The 12,422-nt window shown below is 38.0% G+C and overlaps 1 protein-coding gene across 1 annotated transcript in view; it reads right to left on the minus strand.

Annotated features, from left to right (window-relative positions):
- The window catches only part of POLA1 (DNA polymerase alpha 1, catalytic subunit), a 296,489-nt gene that overhangs the window by 156,938 nt on the left and 127,129 nt on the right, over positions 1 to 12,422 (minus strand). Inside the window, exon 32 of the mRNA XM_019529154.1 lies at positions 8,901 to 9,075. Coding sequence (XP_019384699.1) covers positions 8,901 to 9,075 — 175 coding nt within the window. The remainder of the gene's footprint in view (positions 1 to 8,900; positions 9,076 to 12,422) is intronic.

Consider the following 12,422-nt stretch of genomic DNA (forward strand, 5'->3'; position numbering starts at 1 on the left):
CCAAAAGAAGGAGGAAGGGTAATTTTTCTTAGCAATGCAATTGTCAATAGACTGCAGTGAATTCTATATTTTCGGCATGTTTTTAACAACATGCCTAATCATCATCATCATCTTTTTAATTTTTTTAAAGCAAGTGTGTATTTGATCTGTAACCTTCACTAGAATTAAAAATAAGAATCTAGATAAATGGCCATATCAAAATTTATATTCTAAGGAACACATGTGAGAAATGTTGAGGAACTATGGCTGAGTTTAAAATAAAAGAAAAACATCCAAGAAAAAAAGGATCCCCTGTAGAAATGTTTTATAATAAACTGAAAGTTTTTATAAAAATTAAAACAAGCAGTAAACACGTTCTCTTGTAAAGCGTGACAATAATTCAGCATTGTATTTAAGGAAGTTGAAAAAAGATTCACATTTAATTTAATTTCTTCCTTACAAAGACTTCGTTAACTTTACTCTACTTAGTGGAGGACATATAACATTCACAGAACTAAAAAAGTAACTCGACAAACATTTCCGTTAACTTATACCAGCAAACTCAACACCATTTTCTATGGAGTTTCACTATGTAAAAATACTCTATATTTATCATTTTCATAATCACTTTTTTTTTTAACAAAGCGCAAAATGACAGTTTAACCTATTTAATTTCAATTAAAAACCTCTTCTCTGTCACATATTTTTTCTTTTGATTATTGAACAATTACAGTACATAAAGGCTAATATTCTATACCATGTAGACTCTTGCACAGTATAAACCTCACATTAATAGGAATGTTCTATTTTGCCCATGGTCCCTTGAGAGAGACAGCATGTTTTGTCAAATAAATCAGTGAGTATATTTTTTAACAAGGCAAGACATTCTGCAACAGACTTGGTAGATAAGTTTTAAATAAAACTTTTATCTCTCCTCTTTAACACCTTCTTTAACATTTAAGATTTTGTCTTAAGGAAAAAAAGCACTAAGACATATTTTATTTCAGAAAGAAGGCAATAAGGATCTGATATGAACTGTAAAAAGTGACTATTATGTAAAAGATGGCCACAAGTATTTTAGAGGTGCCACAATAAATTCCAGTCCAAAATGCATTTTCAATTCTTTCTGAAAATATATTTGACTGTACTTCTAGAATAAATTATACTAAATAAAACTGAAAGAAAATCATATTTTGCCCTTTCTGAAGAGGGGGATGGTGGTACAGGAAAAGGGAAATGGGTAAAAACTAAAACAAATTAATAACCTAGCTCCACATTTTAAAGTTGAAAACTACTTCACTATATAACATTATTAGCTAGTAGGTGCAGCAAAGCCACACAGGAATTAGGGTGAGGAATTTAACAAGGAATATAAGAACACACAACTTTCAGCATGCAAAAAGTCCCACTGAAATTAATGGGATAACAAGTGCTGTAAAGCAGGTTCCTAGCTTTATTACCTTGCTGTACTGGGGCCTATATTATCTATTACTTCCTTTCATGGATGATTACTTGGTTCACTTAATCCATTTCAGCACACTAACCTGCAAACTCTCATTGGAGGGCAGATTATCCTATTTATCACACAAAATTTAGCCTAAAATATCCAAATAGATAGGAAAATGTTCCTCTTGCCTTTGTATCACTTTTTAAAAATGAAAGAGCCCAAGAATTGTAAGTAATAAAAGCTTATCTTTTCATAATACTGAAAAAATAAGATGTGCTTCCTAAATATTTCAGACTTACAAGAGAAGTTTTAAGTATGAAGGTATAATCACTAGATGCTATGCATTACGGATCAACTTAACCTTAAAAAGGTAAAAGTATGAATGCATGATTTAAAAAGAATATACTCCTTTAGAAACTAAAAAATGATGAAAAACTCATGACATTTACTATTATGTGACCGAGATGTACACAAAGAGAGAAATCTGGAAGTTGCCATTGAGCACGATAATACAACTGTTAGAACCTTCAGTGAGTAACCAGAAAAAAAAATTAAAGCATTTAATAAACAGACAAAACTTCAAAATATTTTAGTGCATTTTAGTTGAAACTTCTGCAGGTGCCTTTTGGGAGTAGGGATTCCCTCCTCCAGACTACAAGCAGTGAACATGCACAAGCCACAAATGTCAGATGAAACTTCAATTTTCCAGGCAACTCCTAGAGGTAGCTAAATAGATTTATCAATTTCCATAAATTACTTAGGTTTTTTTTTAATTGAGTTTAGCCTAACTCCTATATACCTTTACTGGAAGATATGCATGCTGAAAATTTTATCTGCTTATGTCTTTGCTTATTAGAGGTTTTGTAAAACAAAAGGAAAAGAGTATCTGGTACTGCCACCTAGAGGTTAGGAACGTGAATTTCTATTAAAATCCCATGGAGCATAAATGGAAACAAACACACTTTAATTACAGAATTATTCTGATTAACCAAACCCCACCAAGTGTTAACTCTAAACAATTTTCTTAACTGAAGAGATAATGACAAAGAAGTCCCTAGTATAAAAATTCCCAACTAGATAACACAAACTTTAAATAATTTAGTTAAAATAAAGGGACATTGTACTAAGTAAATTGCTTGAATAGGAATCCTAAAAGACAGTTATGTATAGTCAAAACACTGGAATGGCTAAAAACCTAATCTGGTTAGAAAAGTGGAAAAGATGTCAATATTCTTTTACTATGCCCAAATAAAACGCTGTAACATCATGAATCTGAGATAGAACATACCACTTCACATATTCAGTCCCTCTCTATAAAAGTAGGAAGGGTTAATTAAAAATTGATGATCTAATATACTTATGTAAAGTATTCTCTCTTATTGGGCCAATCTGTATATTTAGTAGAGATTTTAGTCAAGCTTTCAGGCATCCGGCATACTCCCCCAGCTTGATGCCCAAAAGCTTTTCTGACATCTCACAGAACTATATAAGGTGGTCCAATACTTCACCTCACAAAAGCTGGTGGTTCTCACATCCTATACCATCGCAGCTCCACCACCTCCACTTCTTTCAGATATTTAAAAAAATGTGCTTAGTACACACCAAGCAGTAAACGTAGTTAAAAGAAAGATTAAATAACTTGCGTTCCAAACACACACGTGCACACACATACAGACCCTCCTCTAAGTTACAAATCCCCATTTCAAGCAAAAGCCTGCACCTCATTAACAAATTCTGACCATCAAGACCACATAAAGGCATTATACAATAGAGTTCCTTTCACTTTACAGAGGAGGTCAGCCACCTACAGCCTGCAAGGCAGATGTGGCCTGCCAAGCAATTTCATCCAGCTCCCAAAACCCAGATATTGGTGTTGGGAGAAAAGCCGTGGTGTTTACCATTAGCAACAATTAACCAGCAGCTGGGTTGGAAGTGCCAGACTATTTCAGCCTGCCACTCCTAAAAGGTTGCTGACCTTTACTTTACAGCATCAAGAGCTCTGAATCTGTTGTTAGCTCACATTTCTCATCTGGTCTCTGCAGTGAAGATACTGTGGAATGCAAGGTTACCCAGTAATGTATGTACATTGTATAGATGAACAGGTCTTTTTAATTAAGGCTGAAGTAACCAGAATTTATTAAACTGCTCCCACACTCTGTGGTTGACTAGCTACACATTTTGTCAAGCAGTTAGTTTGGAAATTGCTATTATAAATACTTTGAAACTGTATCTTTTCTATTTAAAAGAGATTTGTGAAATTATTTTGGTAACTCAAACCAATGGTTTTCTTCTACCCAAAAGAGTCATAGGCAGAAGCCTACCAAAAATAAAGTATCTCCTATCAAACCTATGCAGTATTATTAGCCTAACAGAGATTACTGTCCTGACTTTTCTAGACTTTACAGGATACATACAGGATTGCTCAAAATGTCAAGCATTAACAATATGGGACCAGTATCTGGGTGAGCTTAGGGATAATGGAATCTCTCTCAGGGACATTATATGGGCACAGGAAAATTCCCATTTATACAGCAAAATACTTTACATAATTTACAGTTGTAGGCTCTAAACAACAGTACAAACTAAAAATACCCATATCACAACCAAACAGCCAAGATGCACTTATATTGTTAAGGCAGGTTAACACTAGAAACCATTTGTTGATTTAGAAATATAAGAGTAGTTAGTCTATAAGATGTCATGCCCTGCCTTCTTAGAAATATCAGTTCTGGGTTTTGCTGATTTCTTCCAACAAAAGCCCTAAAGTAGATAAAATTACACCAACAGGCACTTTCTTTTTGCCAAGATAGTTTTTTTAACTTGCAAAATTGTACAAAACTATCCCACGTAACTAACTTTACTGCATACCACAATGTGAGTCCTAAATTTCTACCTGTTGCTTACATTATAATATACATATATTAACTACATAAATGGCGCATACAGACATTCAGGGAGGCTAGAGGGAGATTAGATAGAGTTAAAAATGGCCACCCGATCTAAGGTAAATTGGGATGGGGAGGGCTCATGGGGCAAGCATGCTGTGGGGGGGAGGGCGGGTTGGAGGGTTCACAAGAGCAGGCAGGATCCACAGAATGGATTGGGAAGGCAGGCAGGTCTGCCAAGGGAGGGAGGGGTCTGCAAGGGTGTTAGTGTGGTCTGGGACTGCTTGGTCAAAGGGGCTCATAAGGTCTGCCAGAGGGTGCAGAGCTCTCTCGCCCACTTCCTGGAACCAGGGGCTATTTTTAGCACCCAACCGACCCATCAAACTGACCCCCTTCATCCTACCCAGTCCTCTACCCACCCTGATTTACTTGCTCAGCTCCTGTCACTGGCAAATGCTGGTAAAACTGGCACCAGGAGTAGCCTGCAGGATGAGAGGTTTGGCAGGCTCAGGAAGGGCTGGCTAGTCCATGGGAAGTTGTCTGTCTTGGGAGGGAAGTGTCTGGATAACCTGATACTAGGTAGAGGGTAGGAGGAGTGCAGCCCCAGAGCTTAGGCCAGCAGGTGGGTTTTCCCAGCCCTGGGGCTGTGCTGGAAACTGCTCAGAAGTTCAGGACAGTTAGATGGCCAATTTGATCTAAGTTAGGTGTACCTTGAAGGTAGGGTTAACTTAGATCAGGTCAGACATTTCAGACCGATCTAACTGTTCTGAACTTCTGTACAATTTGAACTTAGATCTACCTAACTAGTATAAGGTCCAGACCTGGGTGACCTAAGTTAGATCAGGTGGTCATTTTTAACATGATCTAACCTCCGCAAATGTCTGCACCTAGCTCAAGTACAGGCCTCAAGTACCTGTATAGCCTCAAACTGCTCAAGTGCATGGCATCTTTCAGCCCCACTGTCTACTCTGTAATGCAATTGCACCCAGGTTAATTACATTAAAAATGATGAAGGGGAAGCAGCTCAACCTTTGAAAATGATGGAAGCTATGCAATTTTGTGGGGCTGCTCATACAGTGCTGTGTAACCGACAGTGTGTCATAACTGATGAGCGTTGCTTACGTTAATTTCACGTAAGTGCATTCTCTGGATACATGCAGTCACAGGTCTATCCATGTAACAAAAGCAAAACCTGTTAAGATTAATACTCATAGTTTTAGCCACAGGGCTTTATTTTTTCCTAGCAGAGTAGCCATTAGTAAAGGAATAAATGTTTGAGAGCATTATACTGAAGACTATTCTACATGGCAAGGGGCTGCACCTTCTTCACACCCCACATCTGTTAAGGAAGAAATCTGCCCATGAAATGATGAGTGTTTACTGATAGTGAAGAAGTCATCACTTCTCTCTAACAGCCAAACACATCTGAAAAAACATTAATATAAATGTTCTAGTATGCCTTGTCTTTTTGTGCTGTTCAACACCAGGCAGCCAAATTATCTGAACGGATTGTCTTTTGTGCATAAAATTTAAGGATCTTATCCATAATGAAGGCAAAATCCATCCTTTATTCATCATATTTTGAATTTGGATTGCCCCTTGATTCGGAGTAAGATGGAAGTTCTTCTTGAAATGAAGACAGACACTATTGTTAGGGGAATTCTTCAGGGTGAAAAGAAATAAAACAGAAAATGCTGCAATTTCTCTCAGCTTTCTGGGTGAAGCAATCACATTCAAAATGACACCTTCACCAAAAAGAAGTTGAGCGGTCATTAAGTAAATACAGGTCTTATATACTTTTGAACATCATTAAGCTTCAAAAGCAGAGAGAACACCACAGAAAGTGAACATGACAGAATTTGAGCTTCCGTTGTTGACTACTCTACAAAAAGCACCTTATGAAGGGATAAGATCCCAAGGGACAATATGAAGTAGATCCTAAGACAGCAATAAATAGGTTTTGACCTTTTGAAAATAGTGTTCTCTCTCTAAATTAATTTATTTACTCTGGGACCATGGATAACAATTTAATCTGATCATCCAATATTTTTCTTACTAGACTGTGAACAACCAAAGTGGGGAAGAGACAGTGATTTTCAGGAACACTGAACTTGAAACTCTCTAAAAGATTAATCAGACTTCCTACAAAATCCAAAGATAAAGACAAACTATCATCAAGATCCTAATAAATAAATATTCTTTAGCTAGCTTTCTACATACTGTGAATTTATTTAAATATTCATGGACTGAGGCTCCATTCTCCATCACTTAGGTTGGAAGGGTTGAATGTGTCTGCTGTGATACTGAATTTACCAGTTTCATATGTGCATGGGTGTAAAGACAACAGCAATGTTTTCCCATTTCTTCCTCTATGGTTGAGGTGGCATACTGAATGTAGCATAGAAAAAGGAACTGTTTCATATAAAGTAGGAGACTTGAAAATGTTCCTTGATCTTTGCATCTAGTTCAGGGGATCCAACCCTTTTAGGCTGAGGACTGCATTTTTAAGCTGCGGACCAGAAGTGACCATAGACCAGCAAATTGTAGACCAGCAGCGATCAGCAAACTGTGGACAGGCAGCCAACCCTTTTTTATATTCAGTATAAAAAAGGGTTGGTTGCCAGTCCGCAGTATGCTGGTCACTTCCAGTCTGTAATTTGCCGGTCCGCAGTTACTTCTGGTCTGGCAGTCAGCCCTCCTGCAGACCAGCAGCCAAACCTTCATGGCCTGGCACTGGGCTGCAGCCTGGGGGTTAGGAACCCCTGATGTAGTTCATACTGCATTTCTCATTAAAATGTTGTAAATCAGACCAAAACAGTGGAATACCATGAGAGGTAAACAAGATCAAATTCACTGGATATTGCATTTTACTGAAATTTTTCAAAATGGAGGACTGGTCTTCTGAGAGGAAAGTTCTTGGACAATTTATAGGGTTAGAGGAAAACAGGGCTTAAGGCACTAGGTAGAACAAAAACCCATTAAACTGACAGCCCAAAAGACTTGATTGGTGAACAGAACAAACTAGAGGGACATCCTAATCACTGTAGAAAAAACCATTTTCTGATGCCTTTCAAAGAAAATATATGGCCATCACAACTATCATAGGAAGGTCCCAGAGTAACTAGACTCTGATTAGATTACTCAAGGATTCACAACTTTGACTACTTATGGAAGAATAATATCTATCCTATTATGCAGGACCCTGAAAAAAACTATGCTCCCATTAGCCAACTCAGTTTAAATGTTACAGATGAAGTTTTGCCAACATCAAAATAAGAAAACTTCAGGTGCCTGAAGAGATCAAACTGAACACATCTGGTTGTTATTTCTGCTCAGAGGCCACAATAGTTGTATATATATGTTCTGGTCTCAAAGAACTAAAGATACCTACAATACAGATATGATACTAGACCAGAAAAGAGATTCCATCTTGAATTTACTGCACCGCAAAAAGTGTATGTATTTAATGGATGATCTTAAAGTTATGTTCCGTTTTTAATATCTGACCATTTCATTTAGGTACCTAAATAGGAGTTTAGTTCTCCTGAAAATCTGCCTCATCTATGGACGTTGAGCATTTCTAAATTCTAGTCAGAAATCTGTAATGAAAGCACAATAAAGTTTGAGAATCGTCTCCTTGCTTGATTAAATAAATGGTTACGTCAGAAACAACTTTAAATGCTTTACCTACGTGACCATCACCCAAATGTCAAGTTCCCTCAATAATAGAATCATTATTTTTTTTAATTTTGTATTTTTTGACATAGGAGTCCCAGATCTCACTTACCATTAAGAGCTCATAACTATTTATTACTCGTGCCTAGGAAATATTTTTTCTAATAGATGTATATGTAGTCATGTTTTCAATGACTGTATGAAAAATAAACCTGATTTTAAGGAAGATTTGTGAGCAACTTTCAAATTTTTGGTATTTTCCCCTCTAGATAGGAAACTACTGCAAGGGAAAGGGATGTCTTTCTGTATGTGTCAGGGTAGAAAAAAAGTGACCTCTATTACTTTTGAAATCTTCTAAAGAAAAAAGTCTTCCAAGAAAAGGAGCATCCACCCCTCACAGGCTGAATGAAAACTAGCAATTCTATATTTTATTGTTCTATATCTGAAAAAGGATGTCCTTTTGTTAGAGTCTAAAAAGATCAAAGCTTGAATATCTATTTTTTTCTGGAAAGATGCCAGAGTGTGCTTAGTTCATAACTGCTTTGCATGTTTTAGCAATTTAAAGAAAATCTTGGGAAGATACAATATTGTTGACATTTGTCAACATTCCACTTCTAATTCAGAGCTAGCTTATGCAATCTTCATCCGTGGTAAAAGAACAAAACAAAACAACCCCCCCCCCCCCAAGCAAATAATTCCACTGCAGTTTGTGGATCCACTCATGCAAATAAGCATACAATCAGATCCTCGTTAATATGCTTTTTATGCACTGGGCAGGACAACTGTTTTTCCCCATCAAAGACTGATCTGGAGAACAGCATCCTTCAATAGTCCTATTAAGAAGTGGCACACATTACTTTCCCTCACTGCCTCTCCTAGAGTTCTTAAGATTAAAGGAAGTTTCTGATACCTACCTAACCATGTTGCAATGAGAACAGAATCAATTCCATCTATGGGCTCGCAAATTCGAGCCACTACTGGGTGTATTTGTTGCGACAGGTAGTATTGAGTATCAATAGTAAGATTTTCTTGTTTCTGCAGCTGTTCTGGAGCATATGCTCTCTGGCTGGCACTCAGATTTGATCCATCCTAAAAGGGACATAAACAGACAGACTATATAAAAGCCACATCCACGCTGGAGGTCAAATTAGACTTTAAGCTTTGTAACGGTTTAAAAAAAAAAAACTTATCCAACAGAATCTACTTTACATATATAATTCAAGTTCAATGAAAATAGGGAAAACGTATTACATAATTGTTGCTGGTATCAACCATCAAGTTCAAGACTGCAAATACATATTGCATTATTGGAACCTATGAGTGTGGTCAGTAAGAGTAGACAAAGTAAACAGTCCCATCTGTCAATTCCAAAATACTAAATGAAAACATACTGTAACCATTCCTCAGGTTAAAACTATGCAGAGGTCATGCATTCTAGATCACCTTACATTAGACAAGGTGCACTTATCACTCCACATAACCAGCAGATTCCAAATCATGGTAAATTTGCTAAAATATAAATTAATTGTCCAGTAGTTTTGGAGCCGTGAGCCAATGCAATCCAGCTCAGGGCCACCACAGGCTGGGGCTACCAACCCGGTCTGCTACTGCTGCTTCATCCCACTGCAACACAGCATGCACCCAGCCCGCAGCTCCATGAGCCAGATCCAATAGACCTGCAGCTAGATCCAGCCTGTGGGCCGTAAGTTGCCAACCCATGGTATAGCCAGGCAAAAGATACAACACAAAATGAAGCAACTGTAAGAGAAGTTAAGAAATCAAGACTATTTTGGTCAGAAGTTTATACATGAATAAAACTGGGTTATTGGAGTAGAAGCCAACATGCACTAAAACTCCAGTGGGGGGAGACAGGAGGAGAAACCAAATAATTTCAGGAAGATGCATCTTAAATCTGAAAAGTACATATGCTTGTGGGAAAAGTTAATTTTTTAACAAATGCCAATTAAGATAGGCATAACTGAGCTGAAAATAGAAGCTGTAGTTTTAATAAGTAACAGGTGTTGGGAGTAAAGCATAAGGGGATTTACCTCAACCAGCTCACTACATTTACCTGTATGAATTCTAGGATTTTATCTAGTACATCTTGCCCAGTAGAATCATGGCCCCAATGTCTTTTGTTTAATCAGGGTCATCAGTCTTTGTTTACTGATAATGTTTTTTTACTCAGAGCAGAGCTAAAACTTTATTGTTCTTTCTAATAAGGAACACTTTATAAAATTCAAAACAAAATTAACTTTGACTATTCAAAAGCATCCAGCTGTTTTGCAAAAATAATTGTCATGTGATGACTTCAGCTCCCTTCTCTCACCAATTACATTCTTCTTCACCATTGTCTCATCTCAGCCATGCCCATTTTCCAGCTTTCATCAGCTCCACAATCTTCCCTATGATGGGCTGAGCATAGACATTAAATTGAAAATAGTATTTTTTTTAGTGTTTAAACAGAAAAAAATGGACTGAAACAGAGGTCCACTATAGGTAATCACTTTTCCAGTTCTGCTGCTTTGAACACTGAAAATATCCAGTACGTTATAGTCTGCAAGATTCATATTTATTTTACTACAAATCCAAAGTGTAGAAAATTTCACACATTATCCTGGTGACTGTAGGGTATATGTATTTATATGTTGTACTTCATATAAAAAGCCCCAAATTAAAAGATTATTTATATTGGAAGTCAAGTACCCAATGCTAGGAAATGCCAGCGCTTACGCTGCTCGATACAACACAATTCTGCCCTCTAAGAATTGTGTATTTAACAGAGAATTCTGATACAGCTTTTAATTGACAAGTTTAATCTTCCTCTTGTCCAACTTCCCTACTTCTTTGACTGCATAATATGGTAACTGATCAGTAGTCAATAATTCTCCTATCAGAAGAGGCAGCCCTGCTGCGGTCTGTACAAGCCTTGATACAGATTCTGGTTTTAGGCCATGTTACTTCAATACAAATCAAACAGTTACACAGGTAGGAGTTAGTGGCACTGTGTAAAGCAGTCATCCCCAACCTTTCTCCTGGTAGGCTGAATTGGCAGTGCCCAGTCCATCCATGGGTCAGATCCAGCCAGTGCTCCCGATCAAGCACGGGCGTGATGGGCACCATCCGGCCACACAGAGGCAGGAGGCAAGCCAGCCTCAATGCAGCCCTGCAAGGGAGAGGAAAGGGGCATGGCCTGGCTCTGGAGGTGGAAGGGAATATGACCTGGTCCCATGGGGAAGGAAGGGGGCATGGCCAAGCCCCAATCCAGAAGTGGTGGGGGACAGTCCAGCCCTGCGGGGGACAGAGACCAACTTGGCTCTAACCAGCCACACAGGGAATGGGATTTGGGAATTTGGTAGGGGGAAAGATGGCCACAGTAATAGCTGTTGCTCTCCCGCTGCCAAATTTCTGGACCCATGGGAAGCCCTACAATGGCTCCACAAGTCGCATTTGGCCTGTGGGCTGAAGGCTGAGTTTCCACGATGTAAAGAATTGATTATCAAGCAAAAATGCAAAGGATGGCCTTATTTACTTTAACCCTAAAGACTGTAGCCTCAAAGAATATGCAGAATTCATCACCCAGACAGACATGTAGGCATGAAAAAAATGTTGGCCCAACAGCCAAGTCATTATAGAGAAACCCAGTCATTACTCTAGAAACCTGCCAGGATGCCACCTTAGTACTAGGTAAAAACTGATGTGAGCTAAAGGCATCAGGCAGAGCCTGAAGAAAGCCTATTCTATGAACTGAAGCCACTGCTACCAAAAATGGCCTTCCATTAAGCAACCGCATATACATGCATGCACTTGAAACAAGTACATGTGCATCTGCACACACAGCCTTGGCCAGTGCTGAAAAGCAGCTAAGGCTGGGACTTGAGAAGAAAGGTCCCCTGTTGAAAGCTATTTTACAGCCAACAATCAAAGAAGAATAAATTGGAAACTTATAAAGTAACCAGTTCTGGTATAATCATTTCAAGAAGAAAGTTGAAAAGTTGGAAGGGGCTCAGAGAAGACCCAATGGAACAATTAACAGATTAAAACCCACCTCATAATGAAAGACATAAGGAACTCAAATTTATTTTGCTTAGAGGTAGTCGAGAGACGACTATGCTGGGAACAGAAACATGAAAATAGAGGCCTATACAATCTAATAAAGCAAGGAGACAGAAAGATCCAGTAACAAAGACAAAGCACAGTTGGTCATTAACCACTGAAATAAACTTACCAAGGTCCATAATAGAAAGTCCTTTACTGGGAATATTTTAATCATACTTGGTCCTCTCTTTAAACAAATGCTTTATACTCAAGCAGAAATTAATACAGGGAAGTCCTAAGGTCTGGGTCATGCAAATGAACAAAGCATCATCACAATGGTCTTTCTGATCTTATAAACCATTGTCATATTTAATGCATACATAACTTAATAGTCCTCC

The sequence above is a fragment of the Crocodylus porosus genome, unplaced genomic scaffold (genome assembly GCF_001723895.1).
Source record: "Crocodylus porosus isolate Cpor-Errol unplaced genomic scaffold, CroPor_comp1, whole genome shotgun sequence".
Taxonomy (NCBI): domain Eukaryota; kingdom Metazoa; phylum Chordata; order Crocodylia; family Crocodylidae; genus Crocodylus; species Crocodylus porosus.